The following is a 21,028-nucleotide window of genomic DNA, read 5'->3' on the forward strand; positions in this document are numbered from 1 at the left end:
AGTTTCATTGGTATTCACCGGTCACAGTCAATCTTTAGAAAGTCCAAGGTTCACTTATCACTTTCACTTTTCAAATACTTGCCGAGATTCACGGAGGCTGCTCAGTGTCCTCACTGTACTTCACGGCTCACCACATCAACTTGCGCAGAGTCCAGTTATACTTATCTCGAGTCTTACTTCGTCAGTTTCACAAGAACGCCCGAGTTCCAAATGGTATTCACTGCTCGGATCAATCTGCTAAGTGTCCATGGTTCATTTCACATTCGACTCACTCACAAGTCGATGGCTCCTTTCACGCTCGACTCGCTCAAAAGTCGACTTGCCGAAATCACGGAGCTGTTCTTTGCCCATTGACCTATTAATATCAAGCCAGTTGTTCCTTGAACCGGCTGCAGCACCGTGCCTTTAGTCGAGGTTGCTTCCGCATTCAAACTGGAAGGCAGTGGGTTCGCGGTGAGGGGCTGAGGTCCTCGTCGCCACTGTTACAATTAATGTCGGAGTCAAGGTAGGATAAAGAAGTAGAAGTTTTATTAAATCAGCCCCACACCTTAAGGCGGTGCGTAGGTCAGTTAGTCAGAATCATTATGCAGTTGGGGGCAAGGGAACGGAACCAGGACAGTGCGGAATGTTGGGGAACCAATCAGGAGGGCAGGGAACAATGGATGCTCTCGCGCAGGAGAGCTGGTAGGCACCACTTGCCTAGGGTTGCAGGGGGAAACCAGAACTAGGTTACAACAGTGCGCTTTACAAATTCACCTGTTATGTTATATAAATCTGCAACAATAAATAAAAAAAACCAAGCATCCTTAGGTGACTTGAGATGACAGAATTCTTCCTGAGGCTCCAAATCCCAGCTTGGTTGGTGCTGAGACCTCCTGGAGTGCAGCGTCTTCCTGCTCCTGGTTTGTGGTGAGGAGTCTATCACCAGGTGCTGCTGTCAGTGTCCCCCACACAAACACAAGCGCGAGCGAGCAGTGTCTACAAACACACACACTGGAGGGCCGGGGGCAGTGTTTGTACAGCGCATGCTCAGCTGGCGAAAAGCAGTATCTCTCTCGTGCGCATGGTCAGATGGTTCGAACGATTTTTAGGGTACATGGTAAGTTGTGTGAGGTGTGCCTCTGCCAAGCGCATGCGCAGTTGAGTAGGGATCCCGGTGATGCGCATGCTCAGTTGTGTGATCCGCACCTCTGCCTTGCTTACGAGTACTTTTCCTGTTATGCGCATGCTCGGTAGGCGAGTTTAGCCTGTTTGATGCGCATGCTCACCTGGGTGAGCGGTGTCCCTGCGCCGCGCATGCTCTGTTGAGCCGTGTCTCCTGCGCCGCGCATGCTCGGTTGAGCAGTGTCCCTGTGCCGCGCATGCTCAGTTGCTGCCTGTCCTCCCCTGGGCGCTGGGCCTCCTCACCCAGACCCGGGGCCTTCTCTGCGGCTGTGTCCGGTCAGGGCCGCGGCGGATCTTGTGATGGTTCCCGCGGCCGCCGCTCTCTGCCACCCTCTCCAGAGTGGCGCCCCGCGGATGCCCGCCCCCCACGGCTCGGGGGCGAGCTGAAGGAAGGTGAGGGGGGAGGGGCAGGCCTCGAGGCGCTGAGATCCATGTTTCAACGGAAGGACCTGCGATGAGGGGTCTCCCAGGGCGGGGCAGGGGCCGTGCCCTCTCACAGCCACCCTCCCACCTGCGCAGCTCCATCAGCACTGTGGGCTACAGCTGCCAATGCTTGTTAGATCTTGGACCCTCTCATCATTTATTATATAGTTTTAGATCATTATTGATAATGCATAATAGTTCCATTAGATATGTTATCACATCTATTAATGACAAAAATCCTAAAACTGACCAGCCTGAGTTCAAAACAGTTAAAGTTAATGTAAAGATGTGTAGGTAACTCTCCCTATAGACACAGACTGGCGCCAAAAAAGGTTTCTAGCATTTAGAAAAATATAGCACTCCGTATCAAAACTGCCTGATGGGATCATTAGACTCTGCACTAAGATTCCAAACAGCACACCCTATGCCTTTCCATAGGGTTGTACTAGATACATTTGTATTTTAAGTTCCTCTATTTGTATAAGCTCATGTAGCTGATTGCAATGGTTTTAATTAAGTGAGCAATAAAGAATTACTTACTTAGTGAGTGATTCCCCCAGATGTGCCAGTTTACAATTAGCAAATGAGGAGCTACAGTGGACCCCTCATCGCTTGTGTATGGGGAAGGAGGGGACCCTTCCCGCTGAGGAGCTTTGCAACTGGTGAAGTCTCTGCACCGCTTCATCCAAGGATTGAATTGTCAAGTCAAGTCAAGTCAAAGAATTTATATAGCGCGCTACATACCCAGAGGGTCTCAAGGCGCTTGAGGAGGGGTGGGGAATTACTTGTCAAATATCCACGTTTTAAGTTGCTTTCTGAATGCTAGGTGGTTCTGAGTAAGGCGAAGGTAAGTGGGAAGTGAGTTCCAGGTTTTAGCTGCCAGGTAGGAGAAGGATCTACCTCCCATGGTGATTTTGTTGATGCGAGGTACAGTGGCAAGGGCTTGGTTGGATGATCGTAGCTGGCGGGGGGGAGTAGAAGGACAGTCGTGTGTTGAGGCATTGGTCCGATTTCGTAGAGTGCTTTGTGTGCGTGGGTAAGGAGCCGGAAAGTGATCCTTTTATTGACCGGAAGCCAGTGGAGGTTTTTCAGGTGACCAGAGATATGTTCTTTACGCGGGATGTCTAATATGAGCCTGGCTGAGGCGTTTTGGATTCGTTGGAGTTTTTTCTGGAGTTTAGCGGTAGTACCGGCGTAGAGGGTGTTTCCATAGTCCAGTCGGCTCGTGACCAGGGCGTGGGTGACCGTTTTCCTAGTTTCGGTTGGGATCCAACGAAATGTTTTTTTGAGCATGCGAAGAATGTTGAAGCAGGATGAAGAGACGGCGTTGACTTGTCTGTTCATCGAAAGTGACGAGTCCAGGATGACGCCCAAGTTCCGTGCATGGTCTGTCGGGATGGGTGCTTTTCCAAGGGCTTCTGGCCACCAAGAGTCGGCTGAGTTTCATCCATTCGGCTACTTCTCTCATTCATTCGTGTAGGTTAGTTTTGGCGGTGCTGGGGTCATTGGTGAGTGATAGGATCAGTTGAGTGTCATCCGCGTAGGAGATGATGTTGAGGTTGTGTTGGCGTGCGATGGCCGCGAGGGGGCTCATGTATACGTTGAAAAGGGTGGGGCTGAGTGAAGATCCTTGTGGCACGCCGCAGATGACTTCAGTGGCCTCTGACTTGAATGGTGGAAGGCGGACTCTCTGGGTTCTTCCGGTGATGAACGAGGTGATCCATTCTAGTGCTTTTCCTTGGATTCCAATGTTTCTGAGGCGCTGTAGAAGGGTGCTATGGCAGACTGTGTCGAAGGCTGCGGAGAGGTCGAGGAGGATGAGGGCGACTGTGTCTCCATTGTCCAGTAGAGTTCGAATGTCGTCTGTTGCTGCGATGAGGGCGGTCTCCGTGCTGTGTTTTGCTCGGAAGCCGGACTGTGAGGAGTCGAGGGAATTGTTGGCTTCGAGGAAGGCGGCGAGCTGGTTGTTGACAGCTTTCTCGATGACTTTGGCCGGGAATGGAAGGAGCGAGATGGGACGGTAGTTTTTGAGTTCGGTGGGGTCCGCTGTGGGTTTTTTCAGAAGGGCGCTGAGTTCAGCGTGTTTCCAGCTTTCCGGGAAGGTGGCGGAGTTGAGGGAGCAGTTGATGACTTCTCGGAGGTGTGGTGCTATGATGGAGTCTGCTTTGTTGAAGATGTGGTGAGGGCAAGGGTCTGTGGGGGATCCTGAGTGGATGGAGTTCATCAGGCGGATGGTGTCCTCAGTGGAGATTGGGTTCCAGTCATTAAGGATGTTCGAGGGTGGTGAAGGTCCAGCAGATGGTTGGGTGGGTTGGTCTCCGGGTTGGTTGTCGAAGCTGTTGTGGATGTCTGCAATTTTGTTGTGGAAGAATGAGGCAAGGGAGTTGCAGAGGACTTGAGAGGGGGTGATGTCGTTGGAGTTGGCCGAGGGATTGGTGAATTCCTTGACGATGTTGAAAAGTTCCTTGCTGTTGTGGGCGTTGCTATCTAGTCGGTCCTTGAAGGCGGTTTTCTTGGCCTTTCGGATCAGTTGGTGGTGTATGCGGGTGGCATTTTTAAAGGCGTCCTTGGTGCTGGTGGTTGGGTCTTTTTTCCAGGCCTTCTCTAGGGAGCGGCAGAGTTTCTTGGATTTCTTAAGATCATCGTTGAACCAGGAGGCCTTCTTGCTGCCAAGTTTGATGTGTCGTTTTTTCAGTGGTGCTAGGATGTCGGCGCTGTTGGATAGCCATAGGGTGAGGTTGGTGGCGGCTTGGTCGGGGTTTGAGGAGTGGGCTGGGGGGTTTAGAAGAAGCGATGAGGAGATCTGGTCGATGGTGATTTTGTTCCAGTTTCTTTGCAGAGTTGGTTGGGGGTGGTTATTGGGTTTGGGCTTGTTGTAGGTAAAGTGGACGCAGCTGTGGTCAGTCCAGAGGAGAGCCGTAGTGTGGCTGAAGGAGACATGATTGCTGGAGGTGAAGATAGGGTCGAGTGTGTGACCTGCGATGTGGGTGGGGGAAGTGACCAGTTGTTTAAGTCCGAGGTTGGCGAGGTTGTCCAAAAGGGTGGTGGAGTTATGGTCGTTGTTCTTTTCAAGGTGAAAATTGAGGTCTCCCAGAAGGATGTAATCTTTGGAGGGGAGCGCGTGTGGAGTGATGAAGTCCGTGATGTCCTCACTAAATTGTGCGCGGGGTCCTGGAGGTCTGTAAAGGAGGGTGCCTCTGAGTGTGGTCTAGGGGTCGATGTGGATCTGGAAGTGAAGGTGTTCAGAGTTGGCGAGATTGACGTCTGAGCTGGTTGAGATGTGGATGGATTTCTTATGGACGATAGCGATTCCTCCTCCTGTGTGGCCGGTACGGTCCTTGCGTATGATCTTATAATCTTCTGGGATGGCAATGGTGATGTCTGGGGCGGAAGAGGCGTTCATCCATGTTTCTGTTAGGAAGGCGACGTCTGGAGAGATGGTGTCTAGTAGATTCCATAGGTCGATGGCGTGCCTGTGGACCGATCGGGTGTTGAGCAAGATGCATTGTAGGTGGTTGGGGTCGGGAATCTGTGGTGTGATCGTAGCGGAGTTGTTGACGGTGCCGTTGAATTTACAGGAGTAGCATGAGAAAGGTCCGTGGGTTTGTCCAGGAGCGGCTTGGACGCAGTTGGGGGAGCGGCCGGGGTTAAGGGCTAGGAGGGTGGTGGCATCGTAGGTAATGCGGGAGGGCTGGGCAATGTGAGGGCCAGGGGGACTGGCGCTGGGCGCGGTCCAGGCGCCATGGTGACACTGCCCGGTCTTCTGTGCATATGATGTGAGTCTGCTTGCGAAAGATTGTGGAAAGAAGATAAATAGTGCAGTTTACACAGCATTTCTCAAATTCCACTCCGCTCACTATCTGTCTCAATTTAAGGCCCTGGACCTTGACTGGAATTCATTATTTTGGGACAAAAAGGCATCGTCTAGAAATCGGAGGGGGGAAGTGGGGGGGGGAGGCAGCTGGCAGAGCCTCCTTTAAACTGTGTTCGGAATCATTCCATGATCAACAGTATGTGCAGTTTTCAAAGACTGATGGAAAAATTATTACAAGCAACTTATCATTATATTTAACTTCTTCTTTCAACACATAACATAGGAGCAGGTTAGCTGGGATGCCAGGTTTTTGCCTTGATATGATAGGAGCAGGTTAGCTGGGATGCCAGGTTTTTGTCTTGATAACATAGGAGCAGGTTAGCTGGGATGCCAGGTTTTTGTCTTCATAACATAGGAGCAGGTTAGCTAGGATGCCAGGTTTTTGTCTTGATAACATAGGAGCAGGTTAGCTAGGATGCCAGGTTTTTGTCTTGATAACATAGGAGCAGGTTAGCTGGGATGCCAGGTTTTTGTCTTCATAACATAGGAGCAGGTTAGCTAGGATGCCAGGTTTTTGTCTTGATAACATAGGAGCAGGTTATCTTGGATGCCAGGTTTTTGTCTTGATAACATAGGAGCAGGTTAGCTGGGATGCCAGGTTTTTCTCTTGATAAGATAGGAGCAGGTTAGCTAGGATGCCAGGTTTTTGTCTTGATAACATAGGAGCAGGTTAACTAGGATGCCAGGCTTTTATCTTGATAACATAGGAGCAGGTTAGCTAGGATGCCAGGTTTTTGTCTTGATAACATAGGAGCAGGTTAGCTAGGATGCCAGGTTTTTGTCTTGATAACATAGGAGCAGGTTAACTAGGATGCCAGGCTTTTATCTTGATAACATAGGAGCAGGTTAGCTAGGATGCCAGGTTTTTGTGTTGATAACATAGGAGCAGGTTAGCTGGGATGCCAGGTTTTTGTCTTGATAACATAGGAGCGGGTTAGCTGGGATGCCAGGTTTTTGTCTTGATAACATAGGAGCAGGTTAGCTAGGATTCCAGGTTTTTGTCTTGATAAGATAGGAGCAGGTTATCTAGGATGCCAGGTTTTTGTCTTGATAACATAGGAGCAGGTTAGCTGGGATTCCAGGTTTTTGTCTTGATAACATAGGAGCAGGTTAGCTAGGATTCCAGGTTTTTGTCTTGATAACATAGGAGCAGGTTAGCTAGGATTCCAGGTTTTTGTCTTGATAAGATAGGAGCAGGTTAGCTAGGATTCCAGGTTTTTGTCTTGATAACATAGGAGCAGGTTAGCTAGGATGCCAGGTTTTTGTCTTGATAACATAGGAGCGGGTTAGCTGGGATGCCAGGTTTTTGTCTTGATAACATAGGAGCAGGTTAGCTAGGATGCCAGGTTTTTTCCTTCATAACATAGGAGCAGGTTAGCTGGGATGCCAGGTTTTTGTCTTGATAACATAGGAGCAGGTTAGCTAGGATTCCAGGTTTTTGTCTTGATAAGATAGGAGCAGGTTATCTAGGATGCCAGGTTTTTTCCTTCATAACATAGGAGCAGGTTAGCTGGGATGCCAGGTTTTTGTCTTGATAACATAGGAGCAGGTTAGCTAGGATTCCAGGTTTTTGTCTTGATAAGATAGGAGCAGGTTATCTAGGATGCCAGGTTTTTGTCTTGATAACATAGGAGCAGGTTAGCTGGGATTCCAGGTTTTTGTCTTGATAACATAGGAGCAGGTTAGCTGGGATGCCAGGTTTTTGTCTTGATAACATAGGAGCAGGTTAGCTGGGATGCCAGGTTTTTGTCTTCATAACATAGGAGCAGGTTAGCTAGGATGCCAGGTTTTTGTCTTGATAACATAGGAGCAGGTTAGCTAGGATGCCAGGTTTTTGTCTTGATAACATAGGAGCAGGTTAGCTGGGATGCCAGGTTTTTGTCTTCATAACATAGGAGCAGGTTAGCTAGGATGCCAGGTTTTTGTCTTGATAACATAGGAGCAGGTTATCTTGGATGCCAGGTTTTTGTCTTGATAACATAGGAGCAGGTTAGCTGGGATGCCAGGTTTTTCTCTTGATAAGATAGGAGCAGGTTAGCTAGGATGCCAGGTTTTTGTCTTGATAACATAGGAGCAGGTTAACTAGGATGCCAGGCTTTTATCTTGATAACATAGGAGCAGGTTAGCTAGGATGCCAGGTTTTTGTCTTGATAACATAGGAGCAGGTTAGCTAGGATGCCAGGTTTTTGTCTTGATAACATAGGAGCAGGTTAACTAGGATGCCAGGCTTTTATCTTGATAACATAGGAGCAGGTTAGCTAGGATGCCAGGTTTTTGTGTTGATAACATAGGAGCAGGTTAGCTGGGATGCCAGGTTTTTGTCTTGATAACATAGGAGCGGGTTAGCTGGGATGCCAGGTTTTTGTCTTGATAACATAGGAGCAGGTTAGCTAGGATTCCAGGTTTTTGTCTTGATAAGATAGGAGCAGGTTATCTAGGATGCCAGGTTTTTGTCTTGATAACATAGGAGCAGGTTAGCTGGGATTCCAGGTTTTTGTCTTGATAACATAGGAGCAGGTTAGCTAGGATTCCAGGTTTTTGTCTTGATAACATAGGAGCAGGTTAGCTAGGATTCCAGGTTTTTGTCTTGATAAGATAGGAGCAGGTTAGCTAGGATTCCAGGTTTTTGTCTTGATAACATAGGAGCAGGTTAGCTAGGATGCCAGGTTTTTGTCTTGATAACATAGGAGCGGGTTAGCTGGGATGCCAGGTTTTTGTCTTGATAACATAGGAGCAGGTTAGCTAGGATGCCAGGTTTTTTCCTTCATAACATAGGAGCAGGTTAGCTGGGATGCCAGGTTTTTGTCTTGATAACATAGGAGCAGGTTAGCTAGGATTCCAGGTTTTTGTCTTGATAACATAGGAGCAGGTTAGCTGGGGTGCCAGGTTTTTCTCTTGATAAGATAGGAGCAGGTTAGCTAGGATGCCAGGTTTTTGTCTTGATAACATAGGAGCAGGTTATCTAGGATGCCAGGTTTTTGTCTTGATAACATAGGAGCAGGTTAGCTGGGTTTCCAGGTTTTTGTCTTGATAACATAGGAGCAGGTTAGCTAGGATTCCAGGTTTTTGTCTTGATAACATAGGAGCAGGTTAGCTGGGATGCCAGGTTTTTTCCTTCATAACATAGGAGCAGGTTAGCTGGGATTCCAGGTTTTTGTCTTGATAAGATAGGAGCAGGTTAGCTGGGATGCCTGGTTTTTGTCTTGATAACATAGGAGCAGGTTAGCTAGGATGCCATGTTTTTGTCTTGAAAACATAGGAGCAGGTTAGCTAGGATTCCAGGTTTTTGTCTTGATAAGATAGGAGCAGGTTAGCTGGGATGCCAGGTTTTTGTCTCGATAAGATAGGAGCAGGTTAGCTGGGATGCCAGGCTTTTATCTTGATAACATAGGAGCAGGTTAGCTGGGATGCCAGGTTTTGGTCTTGATAACATAGGAGCAGGTTAGCTAGGATTCCAGGTTTTTGTCTTGATAACATAGGAGCAGGTTAGCTAGGATGCCAGGTTTTTGTCTTGATAACATAGGAGCAGGTTAACTAGGATGCCAGGCTTTATCTTGATAACATAGGAGCAGGTTAGCTAGGATGCCAGGTTTTTGTGTTGATAACATAGGAGCAGGTTAGCTGGGATGCCAGGTTTTTGTCTTGATAACATAGGAGCGGGTTAGCTGGGATGCCAGGTTTTTGTCTTGATAACATAGGAGCAGGTTAGCTAGGATGCCAGGTTTTTGTCTTGATAACATAGGAGCAGGTTAGCTAGGATGCCAGGTTTTTGTCTTGATAACATAGGAGCAGGCTAGATAGGATGCCAGGTTTTTGTCTTGATAACATAGGAGCAGGTTAGCTAGGATGCCAGGTTTTTGTCTTGATAACATAGGAGCAGGTTAGCCAGGATGCCAGGTTTTTGTCTTGATAAGATAGGAGCAGGTTAGCTAGGATGCCAGGTTATTGTCTTGATAACATAGGAGCAGGTTATCTTGGATGCCAGGTTTTTGTCTTGATAACATAGGAGCAGGTTATCTGGGATGTCAGGTTTTTTCCTTGATAACACAGGAGCAGGTTAGCTGGGATGCCAGGTTTTTGTCTTGATAACATAGGAGCAGGTTAGCTGGGATGCCAGGTTTTTGTCTTGATAACATAGGAGCAGGTTAGCTGGGATGCCAGGTTTTTATCTTGATAACGTAGGAGCAGGTTAGCTGGGATGCCAGGTTTTTGTCTTGATAACATAGGAGCAGGTTAGCTAGGATGCCAGGTTTTTGTCTTGATAACATAGGAGCAGGTTAGCTGGGATGCCAGGCTTTTATCTTGATAACATAGGAGCAGGTTAGCTGGGATGCCAGGTTTTTGTCTTGATAACATAGGAGCAGGTTAGCTGGGATGCCAGGTTTTTGTCTTCATAACATAGGAGCAGGTTAGATGGGATGCCAGGTTTTTCTCTTGATAAGATAGGAGCAGGTTAGCTAGGATGCCAGGTTTTTTCCTTCATAACATAGGAGCAGGTTAGCTGGGATGCCAGGTTTTTCTCTTGATAAGATAGGAGCAGGTTAGCTAGGATGCCAGGTTTTTTCCTTCATAACATAGGAGCAGGTTAGCTGGGATGCCAGGTTTTTGTCTTGATAACATAGGAGCAGGTTAGCTAGGATTCCAGGCTTTTATCTTGATAACATAGGAGCAGGTTAGCTGGGATGCCAGGTTTTTGTCTTGATAACATAGGAGCAGGTTAGCTGGGATGCCAGGTTTGTTCCTTGATAACATAGGAGCAGGTTAGCTGGGATGCCAGGTTTTTTCCTTGATATGATAGGAGCAGGTTAGCTGGGATGCCAGGTTTTTGTCTTGATAACATAGGAGCAGGTTAGCTGGGATGCCAGGTTTTTGTCTTGATAACATAGGAGCAGGTTAGCTGGGATGCCAGGTTTTGGTCTTGATAACATAGGAGCAGGTTAGCTAGGATTCCAGGTTTTTGTCTTGATAACATAGGAGCAGGTTAGCTAGGATGCCAGGTTTTTGTCTTGATAACATAGGAGCAGGTTAACTAGGATGCCAGGCTTTATCTTGATAACATAGGAGCAGGTTAGCTAGGATGCCAGGTTTTTGTGTTGATAACATAGGAGCAGGTTAGCTGGGATGCCAGGTTTTTGTCTTGATAACATAGGAGCGGGTTAGCTGGGATGCCAGGTTTTTGTCTTGATAACATAGGAGCAGGTTAGCTAGGATGCCAGGTTTTTGTCTTGATAACATAGGAGCAGGTTAGCTAGGATGCCAGGTTTTTGTCTTGATAACATAGGAGCAGGTTAGATAGGATGCCAGGTTTTTGTCTTGATAACATAGGAGCAGGTTAGCTAGGATGCCAGGTTTTTGTCTTGATAACATAGGAGCAGGTTAGCCAGGATGCCAGGTTTTTGTCTTGATAAGATAGGAGCAGGTTAGCTAGGATGCCAGGTTATTGTCTTGATAACATAGGAGCAGGTTATCTTGGATGCCAGGTTTTTGTCTTGATAACATAGGAGCAGGTTATCTGGGATGTCAGGTTTTTTCCTTGATAACACAGGAGCAGGTTAGCTGGGATGCCAGGTTTTTGTCTTGATAACAAAGGAGCAGGTTAGCTGGGATGCCAGGTTTTTGTCTTGATAACATAGGAGCAGGTTAGCTGGGATGCCAGGTTTTTATCTTGATAACGTAGGAGCAGGTTAGCTGGGATGCCAGGTTTTTGTCTTGATAACATAGGAGCAGGTTAGCTAGGATGCCAGGTTTTTGTCTTGATAACATAGGAGCAGGTTAGCTGGGATGCCAGGCTTTTATCTTGATAACATAGGAGCAGGTTAGCTGGGATGCCAGGTTTTTGTCTTGATAACATAGGAGCAGGTTAGCTGGGATGCCAGGTTTTTGTCTTCATAACATAGGAGCAGGTTAGATGGGATGCCAGGTTTTTCTCTTGATAAGATAGGAGCAGGTTAGCTAGGATGCCAGGTTTTTTCCTTCATAACATAGGAGCAGGTTAGCTGGGATGCCAGGTTTTTCTCTTGATAAGATAGCAGCAGGTTAGCTAGGATGCCAGGTTTTTTCCTTCATAACATAGGAGCAGGTTAGCTGGGATGCCAGGTTTGTTCCTTGATAACATAGGAGCAGGTTAGCTGGGATGCCAGGTTTTTTCCTTGATATGATAGGAGCAGGTTAGCTGGGATGCCAGGTTTTTGTCTTGATAACATAGGAGCAGGTTAGCTGGGATGCCAGGTTTTTGTCTTGATAACATAGGAGCAGGTTAGCTGGGATGCCAGGTTTTTGTCTTGATAACATAGGAGCAGGTTAGCTGGGATGCCAGGTTTTTGTCTTGATAACATAGGAGCAGGTTAGCTGGGATGCCAGGTTTTTGTCCTGATAAGATAGGAGCAGGTTAGCTAGGATGCCAGGTTTTTGTCTTGATAACACAGGAGCAGGTTAGCTGGGATGCCAGGTTTTTGTCTTCATAACATAGGAGCAGGTTAGCTAGGATGCCAGGTTTTTGTCCTGATAACATAGGAGCAGGTTAGCTGGGATGCCAGGTTTTTGTCTTGATAACATAGGAGCAGGTTAGCTGGGATGCCAGGTTTTTGTCTTGATAAGATAGGAGCAGGTTAGCTAGGAAGCCAGGTTTTTGTCTTGATAAGATAGGAGCAGGTTAGCTAGGAAGCCAGGTTTTTGTCTTGATAAGATAGGAGCAGGTTAGCTGGGATGCCAGGTTTTTGTCTTGATAAGATAGGAGCAGGTTAGCTGGGATGCCAGGTTTTTGTCTTGATAACATAGGAGCGGGTTAGCTGGGATGCCAGGTTTTTGTCTTGATAACATAGGAGCAGGTTAGCTGGGATGCCAGGTTTTTGTCTTGATAACATAGGAGCGGGTTAGCTAGGATGCCAGTTTTTTGTCTTGATTGCCCTCTGAAGAAATGTTTTGTTCTTTTTTTCCCCTCTTTGCAGGCTCGCGAGTTGTCAACATCAAAAGGTCAGAATGAGTCGGCAGGGGAATGCGCCGCTGAAAGCAACCGTGCTTAGTTCATCTGAACATGTGCAAACTTTTCCTGTCCATAAGTCTTCCACCTCAACACCGGAGCCTGAGCTGAGACCACATCCTGGAGCTGCAGGGAGGCTGGAAGCCCAGCTCTGGCGGGAGGCAATTGATGAAGAGTTTGGAAAGCTACCAACACCTGGCATCCAATATGTAGGACCTTCCCAAGAAACATATCTCAAAACTGCAGAGAAGCGTCATACGAGCAGCTCCCGTGCATGTGAAAGCAGGAAGTGTCTAGCACCTCGTATGATCTCACACACACATAGGACCCGTGAGCTTGAGCCCCATTCAAGGGACACCGCCAGCCCAGTAATTCTGTCCTTGCTAGAGCGCTTGGAAACCAAGCTGGATGTCTTGCATAACGTCATGGGTGATGTGCCTTCTAAAGTTGCTGAGCTCATGGAGAAAATCTGGATCGCAAAGGGTCCTGATTACCTGGAAAACTATGCTAGGCCTGTGGGGATGGTCAGTCTGTTGACCCTTAGAAATAGTACTGTCAAAAGTCCACCTCCCGCTTCCCTTACATCCAGCCCAGTGGAGCCAAAACCATGTCTTCAGCCAAGAACCACACCAGATGGACAAGAACCGCAGCCGGACCAGTGCATTCAGTCAGGGTTTTTAAATGTGCAGCAATCACAACAGCACCAACACACGCAACCATTGTCTGCAAGTAAGCATGAACAACAGCAGGACTGGTCCACACAATGCATGTTTGCTGATGGCCAGGGACCACAGCTGGACCAGTGCACGCATCCAATGGTTCTTGATTGGGGAGAAGCAGAGCAAAATAAGCGTGTGCAAACTGTGTGCTTAAATGGGAAAAACCCACAGCGGGACCAGTGCACACATCCAGCATTTCCTGATGGCCAGGAACTACAGCAGGAGCAGTGCATGCAAACAGTGTTTTGTAATGGGCAAGAACCTCGAAAGACCAAGCGAATGAAGCTGGGGTTTCCAGATAGGCATCAACCTCAATTGGGCCAGTGCACACAACCATTATTTACAGATAGGCAGAAACCACAGCAGAATCAGTGTATGCACCAAGTATTTTCAGATGGAGACCAACCACAGCAGAACCTGTATATGCAGCCAGTGTTTGCAGATAAACAGGAACCACAACACGACCAGTCCACAGAACCCATGAGTGCCGAAGAGAAGAAACCACAGCTGGACCAGTGCACGCAGCCAGTGTTTCCTAATGGAAAGGAAGCACACGAACATCCACAGAAAGAACGGTTGTCTCCTGAGACTTGGAACACACACCAGGATCAGTGCCTACAGTCGACAGTTCCTTATGGACTCATCCCACCCCGGAACCTCAGCCCACAATTGGAGTTTCCTGATGAGAACACACAAGGGTTTACTGAGAAGATGGAGCCAAATGACCACGTAAAGCAAGAGCAAACTCCTGAAGGTAGGATGGGCTCAATCCAGAAGCAATCCATATATCGAGATGGGCATGAACCACATCAGGACCAGCACGTACAGCAAGGCTTTCGAAATGACCCAGAACTACATGTACATCTGAAGCAAGAATCAGTGTCTCTTGGTAGTTGGGGCTCACATCAGAACCGGGAACCCACCTTTGGCGAGGTTCATGAATCTGAACGGGACAGACGCATAGAACCAGTGTTTCCCAAAGGGACTGAATCAGATGGACACCTTAAGCTTTTGTCTCTTAATAGTTTTGACAGAGACCAGAACTGGTGCCTAAAGCCACCGTTTCCTGACAGGCAGGATCCACATCAGGCCTACAAGATTAAACCTTTGTCACCTGAGACACCACATCCGCCTGAGCCCCCGTCACGCCTGGGAAGGTGTTCTCTTAACAGTGATGGATCTCCTGTGACTGGTTCATTGGAGAGAAGAGCTGCAAAATCAAGTATTACGCTGTTTATGAACTCCACAGGTATGTATGCTTTGTTAGAAGGCTGGTCTATAGATGAGTTGAGGTGTGTGGGGCTGCAGAGAGGCAGAAAAAAGTGAACCGTACAAGTCGGTCTGTAGCTGAACCACCAGAACAAACTATTACCAACATCACATAAGTTACACAGTTGCCAATAAGAAGTATGGTTTTTTAAGTTCTAAAACCACTCAGTATCATAACAAAGACATCACAGGAATCAACATCGTATAACCTTTGGGTGAGAGATTTAGGAACTACTCGCCCTTTCTGGCCAGTTAAAAATCCTCAGAACAAAAAGTAAATGTAGGAAGTCAAACTTACTTTTGACGTTTGTCTCTGAAAGCCAGCAAATGTGACCAGATAACAAGATTTAAAGGCATCTTAATTGCTTATAAAGTGAAATAGCAATGACTTTAAATCTAGTTATCTTGTCACATTTGCTGCTTGCAGAGACAGAGGTCAAACGTCAGTTCGTCTTCCTACATCTATTTTTCTGTCTGTGAGTGAAGTTAGAGGATTTTGTAAAGTGACTGTGAGAGTTGAACTGTGCAAAGCATGTGAAAGGAAAGGCTGTAAGATATCAGGCTTTTTTCTAACACAACACTGAAATAGCTAAGTGAACTGTTGAAACATTTCAAATATATTTCACTAGTTATGAAGACCTTTTTTGTAATTATGTGGGGAAAAATATATTTTTATAGGATCAAAACTTTACTTGGTGATGTGCAAATTTCTTTTTTTTTTTTTTTTGCTGAAACACAATTTCCAAACATTATTTATGTGCTATTATCAGTAAAACTGCATGTTAGTGGGAACGTTTTGTGGCCATTTCATTGGGAAATATGTTATCTCTAGATGACAGTGCACTACCACATTATGCTTTGCTAATATATTTATGAAAAGTGAGTTTTTAAACATGAACTGGGAATTATTCCTGCTCCTGCCCAGACGACCATGCTATTCGTGAACTAAGAGGCAAGCCAGGGATCATGTGTACCCTATATATGGGCTTTATTCTTGTTATACGTGGAGCAAACATGTAGTCTACTAAATAAAACGTTTTTTTGTACAGCAGAAATAGTGAACTTGAATATTTGAAAATGCTCTCCTATGTTATAATAAAGAAAAAAGCGGCTCGATAAGACAAAATATTTGCTTAGGATCACACAATTTAAGACCAATTCACGGGTCAAGTACATTACAGTTAGTTCGAGTAGATTATTCAAGTTACATTTTTGATTTTTCGAGCCCTGCAATAGTTATATTACCCCACTATGCAAGTTCAACGTATATCTTCACTTTCTCCATCCTAAAAGTACTGACCTGCATGTCCATGGAAACAGAATCTTCTCTCTCTCGATTAATGTTCCTCTTTGATGTTCGCAAGGTGCAAAATAACTATTTCTCAAGGTAATCCTAATAACAGATTTATGATTGTACATTGAATTTGAGTGTAGTTCAAAATCTGTTGCTCAAATAAAACCCTTGTGCTGAACTACAAACAGATTGGCAGGCAAGGCCTGGAACGAGCTTCGGCTCTCTCTGTGCTCCTCTCAGTGTGCGGTGCACTTCAGGAAAGAACTAAAAACTCATCTTTTCTTCATGAACATACATTAAGGAGACTGTCTGATCTTAAGGGAGTAGTGCCAGGACATTCCATCAAAGTATCTGTGCAATCTATAAATGGCTTCGTTCATTTGTTCATTAATTAATACAGTAATAGCATTTAAATCCATAATCTTCAGTTACCTAAGTACAACTGGCTAAAACAAGAACCCCAGCTGAAAGGAGATTATTTGTTATTGATAGTGCTTGCTGCGAGTCTTCCACCACTGTAGCGCTTTAGATTTCAGATGCTTTGGTTATCCAAGCCATTGTTATTAATATTATTGGCCCGACTGGGTAAAAGGGGGCATCTGGGCTTCAAATGAGTTCCTTTAGGCACTTCCTTTCTGGCTGAGACATGGTGATAGGGCGAGGTTGGTTTTCCTGTTTTTTATGAATGTTTTTCTAAATCTGACACCTGCAACCCACCTTCCCTTTAAAAGCTTTGTAAAGCAAAGTGTAATGTCTGACTTTGAATGGAGAAAGGGGAAGGCGAGATCTTATGTTGTTCATTTGGATTGTGAAAACCATTTCCAAATGGTTGACCTCTGACTTGGCTTGAGCAGCCCCTACTCAAAGAAACGACCAAAGGTGAGATCAGCCAACACACCTCGTCCCAAGAAGAGGGCTGCCGTCCCCATGCTGTTCATTGAGCTCATTGGGTTTCCTAAATGTAATCTGACCGGATAGACCCTGCGCCCCTCAGTATATCAGTACTCCTGATTTGATTTCAAGGAACTCTGGGCACCGCTGTAGAGTAAGACTATGGCCAGAGAGACACGTTTCGGCTGTGTCGTTTTTAGGAGGAAGGACTTCAACCTAAGGGTTGGAAAAGAAACTCTACTGCTGTCGGGGCTGCCTGCCCTGAGAGCATAGAACCTGCTCTGTTAAGCCAGCACCCACGATCAGCATTCAGTCACTTGCTGTGAGAATTTCTGAATTGCTGAACCTGCAAAGGCTGGGAGCTTAAGGTTTCTTCCCAGCCCAACTTGGATGTATCTGAAGACTGATACTCAAAGCCAGTGCACGTCGACCTGTTAGCATTATGAGAGAATATCCTTGTCCCTGGTGAGCACGTGAGGCTGCAGTGCCTGTGCTCTACATTCATTACACTTCTTTCTTGTCTGGTGATCATATGAGCTCGCACCCTGCTCTTCTTCCTTGCCTGATGGGGATAGGCCAGTGTTCCCACGCCTCTATTTGCTAATGTCCTTGTGGCTTCTAACCCTCATGTGAGGCTGCAGTGCCTGTGCTCTACATTCACTGCACTTCTTCCTTGTGTGATGATTATATGAGCCCAGCACGCTCGCTCCCTGCTCTGCCTCCTTGCCTGATGGTGATAGGCCAGTGTTCCCACACCTCTATTTGCTAATGTCCTTTTGGCTTCTAACCATCATGTGAGGCCTGGGGCTGCACCTGTGCTTGTTGTTGAGTTGTCTGGGCCTGAGGATGATGTTGACCCATGTGCTTGCATAACTACACCTCTTCGTCTGCATCGCTCTGTAACCAGAGATGGAGGAGGCTTGCGTGCTGCAGCGTCCATTGTTGATGAAGGAGTGCTTGGCATCCTAATTTTCATTCCTTGCTTCTCAACATTGAAATCTGGATGTCTGAAGTTTTTTTATCCTCAATCCCAAAAAAAGGAATGAATTCTTTTCTCTCCCAAGCATAAAAGTCTTTTAACCCGGAACTCTTAAACAATTTGAACAGCCATGGCTTCTTCCCTTCACCCTCACCTCTGTTTCTTCACTTACTTATTGATGATCCCTCACATCCTCACTCTTGATCCCTCGTGTAAACAAACTCACTAAAGCGGCAAGCAAAGTCTTATCACCTTCGCTTCTAAAATCTGCAGGTGATGCAGTGATCCCTCTGATTGCACTTCTACCGCTGAAAATTCTGCTACATACTAAGGCCAGACTTTTATCATCAACCAATACATTTTAACCATGTTGCACCAATCCCCTTTGAGTTGTGCTGGCTTCCTAGTGATGCAAGGATGACATTTTAATTATGCTACCCAGTCTACAGAGCTGTTAATGCTAACTCTCCTCCCTATCTCTCTAACTTGAATAAAGTACCTTAAAGGTGGTAGGCCTTGAGACAAGTTTTAAATCACTTCACTGTTCAAGAAAATCCAGATCTGCAGTAAATCTGGCGTCGAAGCACACCCTGGGGGCACCTGGCACCCAGGATGGTACCCCATGATGAAGCATGTCACCTACTGGGTGGGTGAGGGAGGGTTATTTTTATCCAGGGGAATAAGAGACTTAAAAACAACCAGTGTTAAGTTGGCAGGAGTTCGTTCCTAGTGTTTTGAACTAATACAGGGCCAGCTCAAATCCTCCTGCCAGGGCCAGCTCAAATCCTCCTGCCAGGGCCAGCTCAAATCCTCCTGCCAGGGCCAGCTCAAATCCTCCTGCCAGGGCAAGCTCCAATCCTCCTGCCAGGGCCAGCTCAAATCCTCCTGCCAGGGCCAGCTCAAATCCTCCTGCCAGGGCCAGCTCCAATCCTCCTGCCAGGGCCAGCTCCAATTCTCCTGCGAGCGCCAGCTCCAATCCCCGTGCGAGTGCCAGCTCCAATCCCTGTGCGAGGGCCAGCTCCAATCCTCCTGCGACGGCCAGCTCCAATCCTCCTGGGAGGGCCAGCTCCAATCCTCCCGCCAGGGCAAGCTCCAATCCTCCTGCCAGGGCCAGCTCCAATCCTCCTGCCAGGGCCAGCTCAAATCCTCCTGCCAGGGCCAGCTCAAATCCTCCTGCCAGGGCCAGCTCCAATCCTCCTGCCAGGGCCAGCTCCAATTCTCCTGCGAGAGCCAGCTCCAATCCTCCTGCGGGGGCCAGCTCCAATCCTCCTGCGGGGGCCAGCTCCAATCCTCTTGCGGGGGCCAGCTCCAATCCTCCTGCGGGGGCCAGCTCCAATCTTCCTGCGGGGGCCAGCTCCAATCCTCCTGCCAGGGCCAGCTCCAATCCTCCTGCGAGAGCCCGCTCCAATCCTCCTGCCAGGGCCAGCTCCAATCCTCCTGCCAGGGCCAGCTCCAATCCTCCTGCCAGGGCCAGCTCCAATCCTCCTGCCAGGGCCAGCTCCAATCCTCCTGCCAGGGCCAGCTCCAATCCTCCTGCCAGGGCCAGCTCCAATCCTCCTGCGAGAGCCAGCTCCAATCCTCCTGCGAGAGCCAGCTCCAATCCTCCTGCCAGGGCCAGCTCCAATCCTCCTGCGAGAGCCAGTTCCAATCCTCCTGCCATGGCCAGCTCCAATCCTCCTGCCAGGGCCAGCTCCAATCCTCCTGCGAGAGCCAGCTCCAATCCTCCTGCCAGGGCAAGCTCCAATCCTCCTGCCAGGGCCAGCTCCAATACTCCTGCCAGGTCCAGCTCCAATCCTCCTGCCAGGGCTAGCTCCAATCCTCCTGCCAGGGCCAGCTCCAATCCTCCTGCGAGAGCCAGCTCCAATCCTCCTGCGAGCGCCAGCTCCAATCCCCGTGCGAGTGCCAGCTCCAATCCCCGTGCGAGGGCCAGCTCCAATCCTCCTGCGACGGCCAGCTCCAATCCTCCTGGGAGGGCCAGCTCCAATCCTCCTGGGAGGGCCAGCTCCAATCCTCCTGGGAGGGCCAGCTCCAATCCTCCTGGGAGGGCCAGCTCCAATCCTCCTGCCAGGGCCAGCTCCAATCCTCCTGCCAGGGCCAGCTCCAATCCTCCTGCCAGGGCCAGCTCCAATCCTCCTGCCAGGGCCAGCTCCAATCCTCCTGCCAGGGCCAGCTCCAATCCTCCTGCCAGGGCAAGCTCCAATCCTCCTGCGAGAGCCAGCTCCAATCCTCCTGCGAGCGCCAGCTCCAATCCCCGTGCGAGTGCCAGCTCCAATCCCTGTGCGAGGGCCAGCTCCAATCCTCCTGCGACGGCCAGCTCCAATCCTCCTGGGAGGGCCAGCTCCAATCCTCCCGCCAGGGCCAGCTCCAATCCTCCCGCCATGGCCAGCTCCAATCCTCCCGCCATGGCCAGCTCCAATCCTCCCGCCAGGGCCAGCTCCAATCCTCCCGCCAGGGCCAGCTCCAATCCTCCTGCCAGGGCCAGCTCCAATCCTCCTGCCAGGGCCAGCTCCAATCCTCCTGCCAGGGCCAGCTCCAATCCTCCTGCGAGAGCCAGCTCCAATCCTCCTGCCAGGGCCAGCTCCAATCCTCCTGCCAGGGCCAGCTCCAATCCTCCTGCCAGGGCCAGCTCCAATCCTCCTGCCAGGGCCAGCTCCAATCCTCCTGCCAGGGCCAGCTCCAATCCTCCTGCGAGAGCCAGCTCCAATCCTCCTGCTAGGGCCAGCTCCAATCCTCCTGCCAGGGCCAGCTCCAATCCTCCTGCCAGGGCCAGCTCCAATCGCTTGCGGTCATCCTGGAATGTGGTGTGGAATCAGTCCTCACATACCACATTGAACATCCCATGTCAAAATAGTTTGTCAGGAGAGGATGTGGCTTAACGGCAAGAGTTGACTCTGAAGCAGGGGAAGCGTGTTTGAGTCTCAGCAGAGACGCTCAAACATACTGTGATTCTGGGCAAATCACTTAATTTCCCCTTGCCTTGAATGTATCAGATTATAATGCAACTGGGACTCATGTAAAGCGCTCGGATAACTTCGGCTCGAGTTCGCGCTATATAAAACTGCAAAATATAGACAGAGAAGCTAGGCCAGGACTTGAAATGCTCTGTCTATGATGACATACACTGAGGTGACCATTCTACCAAAACAAGGAGAACGGGCAGTGAAAGGGCTCTTCCCGAATGAGGAAAGAAAAAATCTGCGAAGGCAAAGTACCTGTTGCCATCACCAATGACACGTTCTCTGATGTTCTCCTGCTAGGAGTAAACTTGCTCAGTGGTTTAAAATGCCTGCAGCAGAGATATATGTGTAAGCTGCTAGTCACGTGCTAGAATCCTACCAAAACTTAGTTGTGAGTTTGCGCAACAGAGATATTCGAGCTGTGGTAAAACGTATCAGCGGGTTACGTTTCTTCTGCAGAGATATGTGTCAGGTAATCG

General features: G+C 48.2%; 1 protein-coding gene across 1 annotated transcript in view; it reads left to right on the forward strand.

Moving 5' to 3' along the window:
• The first annotated feature begins 1,385 nt into the window (after positions 1–1,385).
• LOC147736999 (uncharacterized) overlaps positions 1,386–21,028 on the forward strand; it is a 95,776-nt gene continuing 76,133 nt past the window's right edge. Inside the window, exons 1-2 of the mRNA XM_086957021.1 lie at positions 1,386–1,557; positions 12,409–14,408. Of these exons, the coding sequence (XP_086813147.1) occupies positions 12,440–14,408 (1,969 nt within the window). The 5' untranslated portion in view covers positions 1,386–1,557; positions 12,409–12,439. The remainder of the gene's footprint in view (positions 1,558–12,408; positions 14,409–21,028) is intronic.

This window comes from Lissotriton vulgaris, chromosome 1_1 (genome assembly GCF_964263255.1).
Source record: "Lissotriton vulgaris chromosome 1_1, aLisVul1.2, whole genome shotgun sequence".
NCBI lineage: Eukaryota > Metazoa > Chordata > Amphibia > Caudata > Salamandridae > Lissotriton > Lissotriton vulgaris.